At 37.2% G+C, this 19,069-nt stretch overlaps 1 protein-coding gene across 10 annotated transcripts in view; it reads left to right on the top strand.

Annotated features, from left to right (window-relative positions):
* Sik2 (Salt-inducible kinase 2) overlaps window positions 1-19,069 on the top strand; it is a 964,644-nt gene that overhangs the window by 920,009 nt on the left and 25,566 nt on the right. For 2 of the 10 annotated variants that reach the window (XM_067782445.1, XM_067782443.1), the window contains exon 15: window positions 11,281-11,533. The exons of the other annotated variants lie outside the window; for them this stretch is intronic. In XM_067782445.1, coding sequence (XP_067638546.1) covers window positions 11,281-11,330 — 50 coding nt within the window. In that variant the 3' untranslated portion in view covers window positions 11,331-11,533. Of the gene's footprint in view, window positions 1-11,280; window positions 11,534-19,069 lie in introns of those variants that run through there. 10 annotated transcript variants of the gene reach the window in all.

Genomic DNA, 19,069 nt, shown 5'->3' on the forward strand with positions numbered 1-19,069 from the left:
AATTTGACTAAACATATTGAAGACTTTCCTTTAATTCAAGCTGAACAAACAAATATATGGGCATGCAACCAAAAATGATACTATATTTTGACATAGGATAAGTCTATGTCTTCCACCAACCAAACGTTGTGAACATAGTTTTGGTCACAAAGCTCTTGGTTCCAGCATTATGTTGTTGATAGCAATGAAATAAAATGTATGGTGCAGTTAGGTTTTAGTAAGAAACGGTTCAAAATTTGCGTTCTGGTGTTGCCGAACTATGTATGTGGAAAACTCAGTAAATCATAAATGATACTAGGCAATTTTGTTAGTGCTATTTTTATAGATGCTTACCTTTTCTCTTAGCGTTTAAACTTAATAGCAGAGCCTAGATTCAGTAAGTGTGAGTTTTGATCCTAGGACTCAGGGATTCTGCTAGCACCTACGGGAATAATTTTATACAAAACGTTTCTTCCGAAATCAAATCTCTTTTGCATTTGCTTCCTTCTGTCTTCTAGTTAAAATATTTTTTGTGCGAAGATACTTAGTTTTCAATTACCTTGCGTGGCTTAACACCACAATAGTCCTGGAATTCCTTGAACTCATTGAACTGGGTGAGAAAGATTTAAATATCAAATTTCCATACGAGAAGTAATGCATCGAATTCCTTTGTATAAGTTTTGAAAGTGTTAGGCTCACGACAGAGTGCTCGCTATAAGCTATGCTATGCGAAAAGAAATTTTGATTTTCATATATTTTACATAGTGTTGTATAACAGATCGAAATATCTAGCCGTTATTAATATTATGATAAAACAAAAGTTTTTTTTTTTGATTAGTCGGTTATTTCATCAACAATTAACGACAATGTGTTTGCCAACACTTTTCTTTTTAATGCCTGGCTTAATTATATCCTAGGTGAAATGTTATTGTTCGGTACATTTTACTGACTGAGCAATTTTTATGGTGAGAGTTCCATTGAAGTAAATTCAAAATTATATGGGGCTAACGAAAGTGTGGCGAATTTTTGGGCAATATTGTGAATTTTTCCCTGAGTGAAAAAGAAAGAAAAGTCCAATCGTGGCTACCGCCTAAAAGGACCAAAATTGAAGAAAAGGGTCCAGCGGACCAAATGGGGTTGGAAGGGACCATTTTTGGTCCAAATGGACGAAAGTGGCAGCCATGAAAGCGAAGAAAACTACCATGAAAATTTCTCCACAGACACTGGTGAGTTTCTTGGTAACGACAGCGTTACCACTTGGGCCAGAATCGCGAATAAAAGAACTGTTAACGATATTCGGTTACATAATGTTCTGGAAACTATTTGACCGGTAACGCTCAGAATCGAGGCGTAAGACGGCCTTGAGGGCGCATTGTAAGGATAATGGTCACTATACTGACTTCAAAAATGTTTCTCGTTTTGATATAGAGAAATATTATAATAAGCGCTTTACCCTGGAAATGCTCCATATTATGAGCACACCTAATGATAGAATAATGAATTTTAAAGGTGACACCGACCAATGTGCATATGCATACCGATATCTATTGCTTAATCAACAACAACATGCAGTGCAAGCTTCACTGTGCTCAGCAAAGGCAAACAGCGTCCAGCAAACATCCCGCTAACAACCTACCCAATGACAACACCATAGTTATGATTCAACACTTTTTAAACGGTTTTATTTAGCTTGACTTGACAGGCTGGTTAGTTGGATGGCTGGTTGGCACGAATTTTGTAATTGAAATTTAAGTAACTTCCCGACAAGCTACAAGATTGAAACTTGCAATATAGTTCAGAACCCGATGACAATGCAATATTAAGAACAAAAAATCGCCGCTAGGTGGCGCAAGGATCGAGATATTCACAAAAATCGTATTTGCGGTCCGATTTGGCTCATAATTGGAACACATAATACATACAAGAATAGAAAGCGCCTTTGACAAAAAATCGCCGCTAGGTGGCGCAAGGATCGAGATATTCAGAAAAATCGTATTTGTGGTCCAATTTTGCTCATATTTGGAACACATAATACATGCAAGAATAGAAAGCGCCCTATGAAAAATCGCCACTAGGTGGCGCAAGGATTGGGATATTCACAAAAATCGTATTTGTGATCCGATTTGGAACATATTTGTTGTCCGATTTGGCTGATATTTGGAACACATAACACATACGAGAATAGAAAGCGACCTCTGAAAAAAATCGCCGATACGTGGCGCAAGGATCGTATTTGTGGTCCGCTTTGGCTCACATTTGGAACACATAATACATACAAGAATAGAAAGCGACCTATGAAAAAAAAATCGCCGTTAGGTGGCGCAAGGATCGTATTTGTGGTCCGCTTTGGCTCATATTTGGAACACATAATACATACAAGAATAGAAAGCTACCTATGATAAAATCGCCGCTATGTGGCGCAAGGATTGAGATATTCACAAAAATCGTATTTGTGGCCCGATTTGGCTCATATTTGGAACACATAATACATACAAGAATGGAAAGCGACCTATGAAAAAAATCTCCGCTAGGTAGTGCAAGGATCGAATTATTCACAAAAATCGTATTTGTAGCCCGGTTTGGCTCATATTTGGAACACATAATACATACATGAATAAAAAGCGACATATGAAAAAAAATCGACGCTAGGTGGCGTTGGATCGAGATATTCAAAAAAATTATATTTGTGGTCCGATTTGGCTCATATTTAGAAAATACAAAACATACAAGAATAGAAAGCGACCTGTGAAAAAAATCGCCGCCAGGTAGTGCAAGGATCGAGATGTTCACAAAACTCGTATTTGTGGTCCGATTTGGCTCATATTTGGAACTCATAATACATACAAGAATAGAAAGCGACCTATGAAAAAAATCGCCGCTAGCTGGTGCAAGGATTGAGATATTCACAATATTTGGAACACATAATACATACAAGAATAGAAAGCGACCTATGAAAAAAATCGCCGTTAGGTGGCGCAAGGATCGTATTTGTGGTCCGATTTGGCTCATATTTGGAACACATAATACATACAAGAATAGAAAGCGACCTATGAAAAAAATCGCCGCTATGTGGCGCAAGGATTGAGATATTCACAAAAATCGTATGTGTGGCCCGATTTGGCTCATATTTGGAACTCATTATACATACAAGAATAGAAAGCGACCTATGAAAAAAATCGCCGCTAGATGGCGCAAGGATCGAGATATTCACAAAAATCGTATTTGTAGCCCGATTTGGCTCACATTTAGAACACATAATACATAAAAGAGTAGAAAGCGGCCTATGAAAAAAAATCGCCGCTAGGTTGCGCAAGTATTGAGATATTCACAAAAATCGTATTTGTGGTCCGATCTGGCTCATATTTGGAACACATAATACATACAAGAATAGAAAGCGACCTATAAAAAAATCGCCGCTAGGTGGCGCAAGGATCGAGATATTCACAAAAATCATATTTGTGGTCCGATTTGGAACACATAATACATACATGAATAAAAAGCAACATATGAAAAAAATCGACGCTAGGTGGCGCAAAGATCGAGATATTAAAAAAAATCGTATTTGTGGTCTGATTTGGCTCATATTTGGAACACATAATACATACTAGAATAGAAAACGACATATCAAAAAATCGCCGCTAGGTGGCGCAGAGATCGAGATATTCAAAAAAATCGTATTTGTGGTCCGATTTGGTCCATATTTGGAACACATAAGACATACTTGAATAGAAAGCGACCTATGATGACCGATTTGGCTCATATTTGGAACAAATATTACATCAGTCCGGTAGAAGTCGCAGAGTCGAGTTAAGTCTTTGGAAGGATTATGTATTGAGGACTTAGATTGTAACAAATTGTCAGGAAAAAGTCCTTGTAATAATGAGTCACTAAATGAACTAAATAGAATAAGAAATAATAGGCAATTAAATAAAGACTAAAAACTTGAAAATTTTAGTTAAACGGTTTTATTGAAAACGATACTTACATGAAGTAATAATAATAATACTAAAAGCTAGAAAATAATTAGGTAGGTCCTAGTTACTAGTCATCACACTCCTCATCAGTCTAGGGCGCTGATCAGACAATTAAATAAAAGCGTTGGATGCGTCAAACTTCTATTGATAGTCATATATAAGACCAACTGAACCTTAATCAGGTTATGCTACGCCTAATAATTTTGGAAAAACAGAATATTATTCTAATGTTCCTTTTCTTCTATTTATGTTTGACAGTCCTGAAAATGATTTCAGACTGAAATCGAAATATCGAGGAATTAAAAACTAAAATACAATTTTAAATATTGCGTTTTATTTAACTACGGCCTTTTAGCGTATATAAAGTTTTACAATAAAAAATACTTAGGTACAAGGCTATCAAAAATCATCAATAATTCATTTATTTTTATTTTATTAGCATTAATTTACTAATGCATTGAAAAATTATTGCATTTTCCCCGCTCTCATTCACATCTACCTACTTATATCGCACATTTAGATCAATAGGTAGCCAACTAAAAAATCTGAAATTTTGAAGTTATACATACTATCAGGTTCTCCGAATCAATGCCTACCAAAACCTACAATTTATTCTCGACCCTAAGCGATTGTTTCGAGACTCGAGAAATCGGCTTCTCTTATCTCGAAATACTCGTAAAGCTCGTGAGATCTTTGACATTCAATTTGGCCGCTGCATTGACAATATCATATCAGTTCCGTAGTGAAGTTTTCTTGCGCTCGATTCCTTGGACCTGCGTTAGAGGAATTTATTTAAAGTTTCTTGAGTGTTCTAGCCTATTAACCCAGGCGAGGGATTTGTACAACAAAAATAAGAACCATACATGGACGGACGGAAAAACACTACGCCGCCTAGTTGTGTCAATGATAAACAGGAAAATGTATGTATATGTGCGCTGCTCTCTGCATGTTATCAAAACAAAATCGATCAATTTTCGATCTATTTTATTTTTATCTTTTATCGGGCATTTGTAAAGACGTATATACTAAAATTTTTGTTTGTATCCTTTGTTTGACATTTCCACAAAGTTTTTGAGAGAGATTTTAAAATTTTTTTAAAAATCAAAAAATCATTACGGCCACCGAGAAGAGAGAATGGTTTTAGTAATAATATGCATTAGTAATACTGAGATAGTCAACTGTGGAAAAACATCTTCTCCATACGAGATTATAAAATAGGTAATTCTAACGGAGTTTTAAGTTCAATTTCTTTTAATTTAATTTAATTTATTTGGATTAAAGTCGACACAGACACAATGAGGTCGACTACTAAGATATATAAAAAATAAAATTAATGTTACAATTAAAAATAATTAAATTCAACCATACATATGAAAGAAAGTACAAAAACTCAGACCAGACGTGACAGTATTGAATTATGCAACTCGGACGAACATTCAAAACTGATGCAGTTATACAAGTTGTTGTAGTGCGAACACCAGCTTTGCAGTGGCAAAATTTTGCCGGCAAAGTAGTAAATAAAAAGGCACAAAGTGCCTAGACGTTCTACCAGGAACAGCAAAATTTAGTCGACTAACAAGATCAGATGAGTCGATCTCGCCCATAATAAGCTTGTGAATGAACATTACCCCGAGTAAAGTTCTTCGATTTTCTAAAGTTGGCAGATTTATAAGGAGAAGCCTATTTTTTATATGGTGGCAAATGCAGACTAGAATCCCAGTTAAGACCACGTAGTGCAAATATAATGAATTGCTTCTGTACTGACTCAATACGCTTTATAAAGTTTTAATACCCTGGGCACCAGACACACGAACAATACTCTAAGATTGGTCGTACCAACGATGTGTAAAGGGTCTTAGTCAAATACGGATCATTAAATTCCTTAGCCCATCGCTTCACAAAACCGAGTATACCCGTTTAGGATCAAAAAGAACGCCTAGATCAGTTACGATAGATATACGCTCCAAATGCGTGCTTTTTAACGTATACGATGGCTTCACTCGGTGAAATGTCATTAGTTTGCACTTCGAGCAATTCAAAACTAGTAAATTTGCAGTACACCAGCATTGAAAAGAGTCAAAGTCTGCCTGAAGAAACTCCACACGGGAAGACTCCTAAGGCTAGTATGAGTAACAAAGTTTAACATCATCCGCATACATAAGAATTCAGGAATGTATGAGAGTTTCTGGTAAGTCATTTATAAACAAGATAAAAAGAAACGGACCCAAATGACTACCATGAGGCACACCAGACGTTACATCAAACAACCCAGAAATACTGTTTTTAAACAAAACTTGTTGAGTCCGATTCGCGAGATAGCTTTCGAGCCATGCAATTAAATGCTTCGGAAATCCAAGTAAATCAAGTTTGTAAACTAAAAGCTCATGATTGACATAGTCAAACGCTTTACTGAAGTCGGTATAGATCACATCCGTTTGCCTATTGTTTAAAAATTCATCCATTACAAAAGAAGTAAACTCTAGCAAGTTGGTAGTAGTTGATCTACGCGGCACAAAACCATGCTGGCAGGGCGATAATATGGAGCTACACATGTGTTGAAGTTGACATGTAATTATTCGTTCAAATGTTTTGGGAATAGCTGAAAGCTTAGCTATACCTCTATAATTCTCGATACTAGACCTACTACCTTTTTGGTGCAAAGGTATAATAAATGATTTCTTCGAAATCAATGGAAAAGTGGCAGATTCCACAGATAATTGGAATAATTTATGTATCGGCTCAGATAAGTTAACTGCACAGTATTTGAGTACACAACAAGGACACCATCTGGACCCGGAGAAAAAATCGGTTTCAAACCTTATCAATTACTGGATTAGGAATGCAATCAAAACTTTCCAAGTTGTAGGAGTGTTGACCGGGTTGAAAACGTTTAGATGACTACCATTCTTGCAACCAAAAGAAAAGGTAGCTGGAAAACCAGATGTTTTCCTCTTGGATTTAACAAAACTGTAAAATCTTTTCGGATTGTTGAAAAATTGAAATTTACAACTGCTTAAGTACAAATTATAACATTGTTGGTTTAGACAATGAAAGTTGCAACGAGCAACCGAATATTTAGAAAAATCGGCAGAAGATCCTGATCTCTTGAAACGTTTATAAAGCCTAGATTTAACATTATTGAGTCTTATAAGTTGTCTTGTAAACCAAGGTGGTTTACTTGTTCCAGCACTAACACATCGAAGGGGAACACAGCTTTCCAAGAAGCCATCAAGAATACCGTAAAATAATGAAGTCGCTGAGTCGACGTCATTACTCGAATAAAGAACAGACCAGTCATGAGTAGCAATCAATTCGTTGAGCTTTATGAAGTCCGCCTTATAAAAGCATCTTGAGCGGGATCGAGATTTTAATTTTCTAAAGCACAGCTCCTTAGGAGGATGAACATTATCAATTGCTATTTCAAGCGTAGGATGTAAGGGATCTTCTGGAAAAGATAAAGGAGAAATACGATTGAGAGCAATACCCACCGATTCATCCACAAATACCAGGTCAAGAATCTTGTTTTTACAATTTAAAACATTGTTGATCTGTACAAGAGATGTATCTAAAATATTCTTAACGAAATCATGCTGAGAGGTGGGAGTCAAAGTGTTTGAGTCGCTCAAGCTAATCCAATTTACCGAGGGTAAGTTGAAACCACCAAGAACAACTAAGCGATCTTTGTCCCGCAACTGAGAGTACAAGTTTCGAATAGCTAAATTATGGCAATTGTAAACATACATATCCGACCGGGCGGAATATATGAGCAACAAATATATAAGCCAAAACATCGCAGTGAAATCTTTACTGCTATAAACTCAATATCAAATGCGTTGTCCGACAACAGCAACTCGGATGAAAGGCTTGAGTCCACAGCAATAAGAACACCGCCTGCTCTAGATATACGATCACGCCGGTAAACGACGTAGTTACTTGAAAAAAGCTCAGCGTTAAAATTGTCAGGTTTTAACCAGGTCTCGGTGTAAAAGCCAAACTGTTAACAAAAAAGGGATTTAATTTAGATCGTAAACCACGAACATTTTGGTAATGAACGACTATAGAGTGAGTCGGTGACTACTTTTTTGCTGTACCCGCGGTGAAGGTCATAGGGTTTTTTGGCACTATATTGGTATTTTTCTTGTACAAATGCACCACAGAATGCTCCGGCCAAAAAGAACTGTCAAGAACACTATCAACATAAAGGTGTGGGACAGTTATTTTATTTGTTATTTTTGAAATTTCCCTTTCATATTTAAAGTTAAATTTGAAAACTTCTACACAAGAATTATTAATATTAAGTTTAGAGCATATATAATTTGAAATATCGTCGACAGTCAATGAAGCATGCAACCGAGAAACAAAAATTGCTCTGCGAGGCGGAACGGCAGTCACCTCCCTAGGATCAACAGGTTGCACCACGGAAACTGTCGAAGCAGCAATAGATGTTGATGTAGATGCAGAAGTTGATGTAGATGCAGGTGATGAGCCCACTGTCGAAGCAGAAATTGATGTTGAAGTTGATGTAGATGCAGAAGTTAATGTAGATGCAGAAGTGGACGTAGATCCACTGTGGTCGACTTCTTACGACGTTTGCTAACCTGTACGTTTGCCTTTATGACCATCATCAACATACTGGGACTCAACAGCATACTTTGTGTTATTGGTCTTTGATAAAGTATTGTTTGTGGTTTTGTTGTACGTGTCATTGTTATTATTATTTTTAACTAAACAAGAAGCATAGGTACTGGCTTTAGCGCGGCCAATGCTGTTGACCACCGCTTTAGATACAGGAGCAGAATTCTACTCCGAAGTAATATTTTGCAGACACATATTTCGATAAAAAGTTCCATTCCATCGAAATTGTATTATAAAATTCACCCAAGTCCTTACAATTTCGTCTTTATTATCCCTGTTTAACAAATTTCCAACTTCTAAGAGAAATCAAAATATAAAATTAAGGTAATTTATTCGTGTAAGTCTTGGACGTAATTTTTGTTGGAGACGATCGAGAACACTTCATGACGCGAGAAATTTCACATTCTGCGGAAAGACCAATATCTCTAGCCGATTTTGCGGCGCCTCCTTTCACGTTTTACTATATCAATATCCCATTTTTCACAAACAGATTCGCTTTTTCTATTGCTTCTTCACAGAGAGTGTTTCGAATTTCGGATTCACGTTTGACAGTTTTTACCAAAGCATTTTTTAATAATTCCTGTCGTAACGTTGAATATGAGAAAAAAATATATGTATATGCTTTCAATTATTCCACAACCTGCCGCAAATGTTCTGGATATACATATGCATGAATTTTTTAGTATAGAAAATTTTTTCCAGAAAACAGTTATAATAAAAATACAAACTATCCAGGAAGTTTTGCTTTTCGGACCATTTGGCGCCGCCCTGTGAGTAGCCCCCGGGGCGAGATGCCTTCCCCCCTCACTACGCCACTGTGTCATATGCATTCTTTTATTTTTATTTTTATACCCAGAGTGTACTTGTACACAAGGGATATGGGTTCACCTTATGACGAAATATTTAAATTTGCTAAAATTTTGGAAAAAAGGCATGGCAGAGCCTACATTTAGGAGAAAATTTATCGAGTTTTGCAAGCCGTAAATCAAAAGCTATTGAGGATATCGCGTTGAACTTTGGCATGGAGATTGCCCCTGTTACTATATTTGAGCTGCGACCATTTCTAGGTCAGTAGTTCTTATCTGAAATTTCAAAATTTTAAAGTGGTAAAAAATGTACATGGAACGATTTTCCGTCATGTTGTTGTTGTAGCAGTGCTTCGCCCCATTCAACAAGTGCGGCCAATCACAAATTGTCATCAATGTCCTCTAACGGGAGTCCAAGGAAACTTGCTGTTTCAACAGGGGTGGACCATAATGAGAGGGGTGTTAGAGGCGTTGGTTCTACAATACAATTGAAGAGATGGTTGGTGTCATGTGGGGACACATTGCAAGCAGGACATACATTTTGAATGTCGGGGTTGATTCTGGACAGGAAAGAGTTTAACCTGTTAAAGTACCCAGATCGAGGTTGAGCTAGAGTGACGCGCGTTTCTGGGTATTTTTTTTTAAGTACTGGATTCCCCGGGCAATTCCCGGCATAGATGACCGACCTCTGCCTGTGGATATCACTGAGGACCTGCTTGTGCTCTTCTGCGTCATACGGCTGTGTTCTCAGGTGCCATATTTCCTCATAATGCTTACAGAGATGACCCATTAAGCCCCTTGGCGGTGTAGTCTTATCACTCAGATGTCTTTAGGTATGCCCAGGTTTCTAGGTATTCAACAGAAACTCTTTGCTTCGAATTTCATTTCTCTCCCTAATGGAGAGTACTCTCGCCTCGTTATGTAGATGTTGTTCTGGGGACATAAGAAGACAGCCCGTTCTAAGGGCAGTATTTTCTTACAGTGTGTAACCTTTAGCCTTGGCGACCATATCGGGGCCGCGTAGCATGCAATCGGCTGGCTAATTGCTTTGTAAGTGACAATGAGCGTTTCTTTATCTTTATCCCAAGTGCTGCCGGCAAGAGATTTGAGGATTTTATGACGGCTCTAGATTTTCGGTACAATTGCGGCTGCATGCTCTCCAAAATGTAGATCGTGATCGAACGCCACACCCAGGATTTTAGGATGTAAAGCAGTCGGTAGCGTGGTGCCATTGACATGGATGTTCAATATGGTCAACATTTGGCGTGTCCATCTTGTAAATAAGGTCGCCGATGATTTGGACGGTGACAATGTCAGATTTCGCGAGGCGAAGAAACTGGAGAGATCAGGGAGATAGCTGTTTATTTTGTTACTCGGGAGTTTTCTCAACCAAGGGGTGTCATTTCAGTGTAACCCCATTTAATTTGTTGATTTTCCGTCATCCCATGTTTGTTTGGAGATAAACAAGTTTCTGCGTTGCGCCACCATCAGTGTCATTTTTCTCGCGAGTCTTAAGAACAAGCTCTCCTATACTCCTGTATATTCTACTAAATTTTGGATAACTACTCAACTACGGAAAAAGCAAATAAATGTTTTGCTTTCATGAGCATTGTGATTTTTTATTAATAGCTGTTTTGATCTGTGTCGGTGTACGAGATATATGTAATTAGAATAATTAAGAAAGTGCTTACTGATATACATACATACGTATGTACATGCTCAATATTTTACTCAAGAAAGAAAATATGAATATAAGGACTACTTCGCCCTTGTTAGTTTTTAAATTTACCATAACTTAACTGTTACAATAGTTCGTACCTTTGAAGAGTTTTTGTTAAAAAATACAATATATAAATTTTTAACAAATGCACAATTATATTTTTCAGACAAACATTTACACATCGAACTGGCAAACCGTTATAAGGCCACTAAGTGAGAGCCCCATTCTCGAATTATCCGAACATTTGGAGTCTGTATGATTATTACACAATTAAACAATTTACAAAGTTAATTCTTATCCAAAACCAGAACAATAAAATAATATCAATTACTTAATTGCATTTACACTTTAATACTAAGGGTTATTATTGTAAACCTATGCATAATTGCTTAAAATAAACAATGACAGTTCTTAAAAAATTTATACATATATACAGTGGCTCACAAAAGTATTTGCATGATATCATGTGTGCAAAAATTTCGAATATCTTACAAGCTGGGTATACATATTTCATCTTTCAGATGCGTATTGTTATCACTGAATATTTATGAAAGGGCTAGTCTAAACAGATAGTGCCATTTATATCCCCTAAGGTTACTACAACAAAAAATCATTAAGGCGACAAGATTCTTGTCTCCCATAAGTATTTTGCCGATTGCTTTGAAACCGGTCGCAGCTGCCGTTCGTTTGTTTTTAAACGGTTTTATTTAGCTTGACACTGTGTAGCGGCCGGCCGTTGTTTACGAATTTTGTAATTAAAATTTAAGTAACTTCCCGAGAACCTACAGGCTTGAAATTTGGAATATAGTTCAAATCCTGATGACAATGCAATAATTAGAAAAAAGCTCCCATAGGTGGCGCATGAATCGAAATATTTCAAAAAATCGTATTTGTGGTCCGATTTGCCTCATATTTGGAACATATATACTAGAGGTTTACGCATATCACTTTATCGGCGGCGGCGGCGTAGGCTCTATTATATACCGGCGGCGGCGGCGTGGGCGGCGCGCCGGAGTACGCCGGTGTTCTTACTTTAAAAAGTTTGATTTTTCTATTTAAAAAAATTATTCTTTGGAAAGGTTTTATTTTTATGTATTTAAGGAAATTAACGTTTCGGCCATTTCGGAAAGATCCGAAATTTTTTACTAAAAACCCCCAGTTCGTTCAATAATTTTCAGGAGTAGCTGTTTGCGGAGGGATTGTCCCTCGTTCACTTACTCCAGGGAAGCTTTGAAGGTACTGCTTCGTCTGCTGAAAAGAAATAGAGATACACAAAATGGTCACACTTTTGTCTGTATATCTCGTGCAAAGCGTAGCTTCACCTGGGGTTAGCTCCTAATAATCGTGGCGAACACAATTTCTTTAAATCATTTGTGGCTCCTTGGCGGTCACGCACAAAGGCGACTTACGGTTGCTATTAATGGTCTATTAATACTCAGGAGTCTCGTGGCACATGGCGCCTCCGGTTTTTTTCGGCTGTTTTTAAGAGCTACAATTCCCGATGTGCGAACAGTAGCAATCCCGACCACCAGTCGCTACCACGCCTCCTGCCCTCACACCATATGCCAGCACAGAAGCTATAGGACTGCGACTTCGAACTCATACCTTCCTCGACGTCACTTTCCTAGAAGCTCTAGGTGTAGCTCCAAAGACTTTATAACGGATGTTTTTGTCGCGCTATACTGCCTAGCTACAACAGAGAAACACCTTGAAACGTTAGGGAGTGACTATTCGGCCATGGATTCCGCCCTCGAAATCATAAGCAGTCTAAGTGGATGTCATTGCGTAACTCACGGGTGAAAATCGTATAATCCTCGGTGCATCTATATAATTAAAATTTTACAAGGACCCTGGATAAAATTTCTAAAATGTAGACCAAAGTTTGCAGACGTTTGTGTTCACAACATTAATTTCGATAGTTTTCGTTAAATCAAAACGATATTTAAGAATGAAAGTCGACCGATTTTAAGTTGAAAGATGTTAACTGCTGTTTTCCGGCCTTATGATATACATAGAAGTTCATTATGGATGACTAGTTCGACTGTCCACTACGTTAGGGTAGTAGCACACACGGTCATTAGTTCGACTGTCTTGGAAAAGCTTTTGTTTCACCCCTTTGAGTGTTCTTGCGAAGAACAAAGCCTCACCTGATAAATATATGTATGTGTCTACGTATTCACATTTGTAAAAGGAGCCGTAACGTGTAGGTCATATTTAAACTTGGTTGATAGGCCATAATCAATGTGATTCACTCCAAGGGACTAGTTTTGGATAGGGATTTTGCCTCACTAATTTAGCTTATTCTTTCAGCCAATCGCAATATAAAATTCTTTAAAAAATCGGCACCTTTTTTGGGAAATTTGCTTTTTTTAACAACCTGAGAACAATTTGAACACATGTTCGCCTTACGCCATTTTATTTGAATTCATTATTCATTATTAATTTTTTGAAAAAAAAAATATGCAAACTGAGCATATAAATTTATTATATAACTTTTCTTTTGGTGTTTTGTTTTAATAACTTGGTGAATTGGGTGATGCAAAGGCGGTGTTAAGCTGACATCGAAAGCGCCTGTTAAGGAAGGAGTTAAATTTCGCAATTAGTTTCTTATAACTGGCAGTGATGCGCATCCCTTGATATCATTTTCGACCATATCCGACAAATTTTCGACATGAACAATAATTGGCCTAAACAGTCTTAAACTAATAGAAAATATAGTAACGCGCCGGCCGCCGCGCCGATATTTTTGACATTCGGCGACGGCGTGCGAAAAGCGACACAAATCGGCGGCGGCGGCGGCGTTTATCGGCGGCGCATATCTCTAGTTTGTATCTCTCTGCTGCCTTATATGTATGTGTGTAGATGATTGATTTGTTTACGTAGATACTGCTTAGTATCGGCTTAGTGGTGGTAGTATCGCTTAGTAATACTAATATTTGTCACAATATTATGGCTAACTGCGGAACATTTCGGAATAGCTTTTGCAATAGTTTTACGACGTTTTAGGTATAATTTAAGGACTATTTCGAAATAATTTCAGAAAATTTAGAAATCATTGTTCCCCTTTTAAAAATTTTTTCTTAAAATATTCAAAAACTAAGGCCGTTCGACCTAGGTCATAGGTTTCTTGTTCTCCGAAATGGCGAAATGAAGAAAAAATTTCAAACAAAAATTTGTTCCATTTTTCACTTTTCGCATGACAAAAATTTCCCCCAGGTATAGTTGATGACAATTTTGTATTTTTAGTTCAACGAAATTAGAGGATTTTTATATTTTTTGTGGTCGTAGGAGGGAGAAAAAGCTAGTTGGTATTGTAAATGTGAAAGTGCGAGGATGTTTATTTTCGCTACAGGAGAAATGGTGCTAAGTGCCTAACGCAAATAGCTTCGTCATATTGCAAAAGGACTCTTCTCATTCAAGGTGATTTCAGACAAGGCGACTAGCTAAGGTGATTGCTCCGAAATTGTCAATTCTTGATCGAAATTTATCCCTAAGTACTATGAAATCTTAAGCGGAAAAATTCCAAAGTTGATTCCATTATTTTGATCACCGTGTACATAATTTTTCCTATCTGTCTCATTTACCCCAAGCTACCTTCAAACATGCATACTTTAATGACGAATTTCGTTACTTTTCAACACTCACTTGTGTGCATACTTTTCTAGTAAAAGCTACCCCTTTTAGGTAGTTAATACCAAAAGCTTCACACTTTCCCAATGGGCATATTGCCAGTCAAAGTTTTTGCTCAAGTCTGCCAATATTTATATTTATTTAGGTATAATGCAGCCAACAAATGCTGCCAATTTACTTGTCAAATATACTTCAGCGCTTATTTCGAAAAGCGTACTAATGTAAATATAAATAAATATTTCCAAAAGCAGTCAATAAATAAATATTCGAGGGGAAAAATTTATTGCCGCTCATGTCTAGTATTAGTTATAGGTGTGCGTGTATAAGTGGGATTATGAGTAGGAGAATGTGCGCTTGTACGGAAGTTTATTACTCACAAGGGATACAATAAAATTAGCAACAAGACTGACAATATTTTGAACATCAATTTATACGCAACAAAAACAACTTTGTTTACAACGATGTGTTGAACTTAAACACGACATTTTGAAGTTTTTAAAGTAGGCACTTTTACTTCTCTAACACTTTTTGAAACTTTAAAGCATTACACTTTGGAAAGTGTTTTTCATTTCATTTCATTTCATTTCATTTATTTTTTAGTCTATGATTTCATTAATCTTACAGACTAGATTTACATTCCTTCAACTTAAATGCTAATAAATTTATTTTATACATAATACGAGTAAAGCTTAGCGCTAAAGGACGCTCTCGGGAGTGCGAAGTCAAGCTTAAGGCTAAAAAAGATCCTGTTATATTCACTGAGGGCCCTAGAGATTGGATCAAAATTGTGATAGTTAGCTCCGATAACTTTCACGTGGAACGGATATTGGGCATGAAGGGTTCTGCTCGGGACATTGAAGCCAATTTGCGCTAGTAGTTCCGGGCAGGCAACCCAACCACATATAAGATCATACACAAACAGCAGAGATTGAATATAACGTCTGGCCGCAAGCGACTTCATGTTTATGAGGGCACAGCGGGCGCGGTAAGAAGGTATTGGTTCTAAAAAATTAAGCGGTTGGAGTGCGAATCGAGTGAAACTTTTCTGTACTCTTTCCAGTCTCTGAGAATGAGAGGAATAAATTGGGTTCCAAATTATGGAAGCATATTCCAGCTTTGAGAGAACTAAAGAATTATATAAAATTTTTCTGGTGTATGGATCTTTGAAAGCTGGCCCATATCGCCGCAGGAAAGCCAAATTGGAATAGGCTTTAGGAAGAATGGAGCTAATATGATTCGCGAAGGTAAAACCAGAGTCAAACATTACTCCAAGATCAACGAATTCCCTGACGCTAGAGAGATTATCATCAGCAATTGAATACGCGGTATTAATCGTATTGAGGTTTCTCGAAAGCGTCATAAAGAAACATTTCTTTATATTAAGGCGTAGATTATTTATAATGCTCCAATTAGTTAATCTATTTAGATCATCTTGTAAAAGACACACATCTGACATGCTCGAAATTGTTCTAAAAACTTTTAGATCATCTGCGTAGAGCAGGTATTTTGAACTCCTAAAGCAGGTTCCTATATCATTTATAAAAAACAGAAATAAAATTAGCCCGAGAATACTACCCTGAGGTACCCCAGATGTGGCAATGAATGAATAAGACTTGGTATTCTCAATTTCGACGAACGAGGTTCTATTAGTGAGATAGGACCCAATCCAACGTAAAAAGGTAGAATGGAAACCCAATAGTTCAAGCTTGCCTAATAGTATGCTGTGGGTGACAGTATCAAATGCCTTCGCAAAGTCAGTATATACAACATCAACTTGATGTCCATTTTTGAACGACGAAATGCAAAAATGAGAAAATGAGGCTAGGTTCGTAACTGTGGAGCGACCACTGACAAACCCGTGTTGACACTCATCTATGGAACCTTTTATTACAAAGGATAGCTTCTCTTTTACCACTTTTTCAAAGAGCTTAGAGCAAGTGGGCAGTTTAGAGATGGGTCTGTAGTTAGTTACTTTGGTTTTGCTGCCAGATTTAAAGATAGGAGAAATCGAGGCTATTTTCCACCTATCAACAAACTCACCTCTTGCTAGGGAAAAATTGAAAATGTAACTTAATGGGACGCAAAACGACGTGCTACATTTCTTTAGAATAAACGACGAAAGACCGTCAGTATCGCATTTTATCGACGTTTCCAGAGCTAGGATGGCTTTCATAACGTCTTCCTCTGAGACTAACATGGATCCGAAGTCAACCATTTGTTCGACATCGGCGGAAAAATTATTAGCAGTGTTGCTAGTTACGAAGTTTGATTTAAAGAAATCTGCGAAAAGATTAACAGTATACAATAAGCTCTCATAAGCTATACTGCCGTAGGACATACAACTTGGGATATTAGAGCAACCTTTTTTAGATCGTATATATCTCCAGAACGCCTTAGGGTTTTCCTTCATCTCTACTTCATACCGAGAAATATATTGCTTGTATAAAAATTTGTCAAGTACATTAAAGCTTTTACTATAATAAATATATGTTTCTTTATGAGAGACATCCTTCGAAGCTTTATAGAGTTTAATATGTTTATTTCTAAGATTCTTAAGCTTTTTTAGATTTTTCGTATACCACGGAAGTTTATGCATTCTCGCGGGAAGTAAGGGTAGATTATCAGAGAAAATTTCGAGTATATTAAGAAGAAAGGCATCGTAACATTCCGCTACGCTTTTAGAGGCGGAAATTGAATTCCAATTTAAATCCAAAATTGTTTCATTTAAAGCATTAAAATCGGCGGCACGAAAATCAAACTTTGCAGTGGAGATTCTACTCGGGCCTGATACAAAATTAAAAAATTCCAGAGTTAAGGAGAGTGGGACATGGTGCATATCGCACCTGCATATAGGGAAAGTGACCTCCGAAACACTAAAAATCAAGTTTTCATCTACAAAGATAAGATCTAAAATATTATTAAGCTCATTGTAAAATGAATTAATTTGGGTTAAGTTAATGCTGAAAAGACTATCTATAAAATTTATTTCGTGCGAGCTATTCACCCTTGTTGGTGTTAAGATACCATTATCAAGTAAATTTGACCATACCATTTTATTGAGGTTAAAATCACCCAAAATACAAAAATGACACTCTTCATTATTCTCATAAAGATTCACAATATTGTTTTTATGAGCAGCATACAAAGAATCGGGGCTGGAAGGTGGAATGTAAGAAGTACAAATGAATAATTCACCGAGACTTCCAAAGATGCATACACACAACTGGTCGAGGAGAGAATCATCATTTTCTAAATGGACTGAAAAAGAACGGAACATCCGATTCACCGCAATTAAAACGCCTCCACCTCTCAAGCAATTTGTTTTATTTGCGTCTCTATATTTTCGATATATATTATAGATATTAGGATCGAAGAATTCAGCATCCGCGAAGTTGCTGTTCAATCATGTTTCCACAATAACATAAACATCAAACTCACAGCGAGACGAAGTTAAAAATACGTCACTAGCTTTTGTACGCATTCCCGAGATGTTTTGAAAATAAATACTTAACAACTTATTATTTATAGCACTAGTGCTATTATCATTATTAATGAGCGTGTGGTTGGTACTAGCTACGTCCGCGATAGTTTTCGCAGAGACTTGCGAAAATTCTGAAAAGGCTTCACTGTAACATTTGTTGGCCAGATTTCCGGGCGTAATAATTTTTCAAAGGAGGACTCAGGGGCTCCCAAATTGAAATTAACCTTATGCAACGATGAGAGTACGGCATCTTTTTTTACCAGCTTAGTGCATGATAACGAAGTTTTATCCAAACCGATTTGTTTAGCCACGTAATCTTTGATATCATCTTCAGAGACGGATGGCGAGAAGGAGGACAGATGAAGCCATTTGTAGCGGTCAGCAACAATCAGATCCGTGCTTGCATTAGTGCCTCTAATCCGAACGTGCGCATTATTGTTATTATTACTATTATTTGTGGGCTTATCATCCACGGTAATTATTTCAGAACCAGCAACATCCGATAATGTAGCCGCAGTCACTGTAGTCGTAACAGCGCGAGTTTTATTATTGTTGCTAGTCCGTTTGTACGTCACCTTCTCCCACTGCGCATTATCACCGAAATTAGTTGTCTCAGCGGAGCGCAAATGAGAAGAAACAGAAGCAGCTGATGCTGGTACTGCAGTCACTGCAGCCGTAGAGGTAGCGCAAGCATTGGCATTTTCTATCAGCGTACATGCATTAACACCACTAGTATTAGAAACAGGAGATGAAGCAAACGACGAAATAACATCTGTTAATGTCGACGTCACAGCGCATGACACCGTTGAGTGCATTAAACTATCCGTTGTTTTTGCATGAGTAA

The sequence above is a fragment of the Eurosta solidaginis genome, chromosome 4 (assembly GCF_040869045.1).
Source record: "Eurosta solidaginis isolate ZX-2024a chromosome 4, ASM4086904v1, whole genome shotgun sequence".
Lineage (NCBI taxonomy): Eukaryota > Metazoa > Arthropoda > Insecta > Diptera > Tephritidae > Eurosta > Eurosta solidaginis.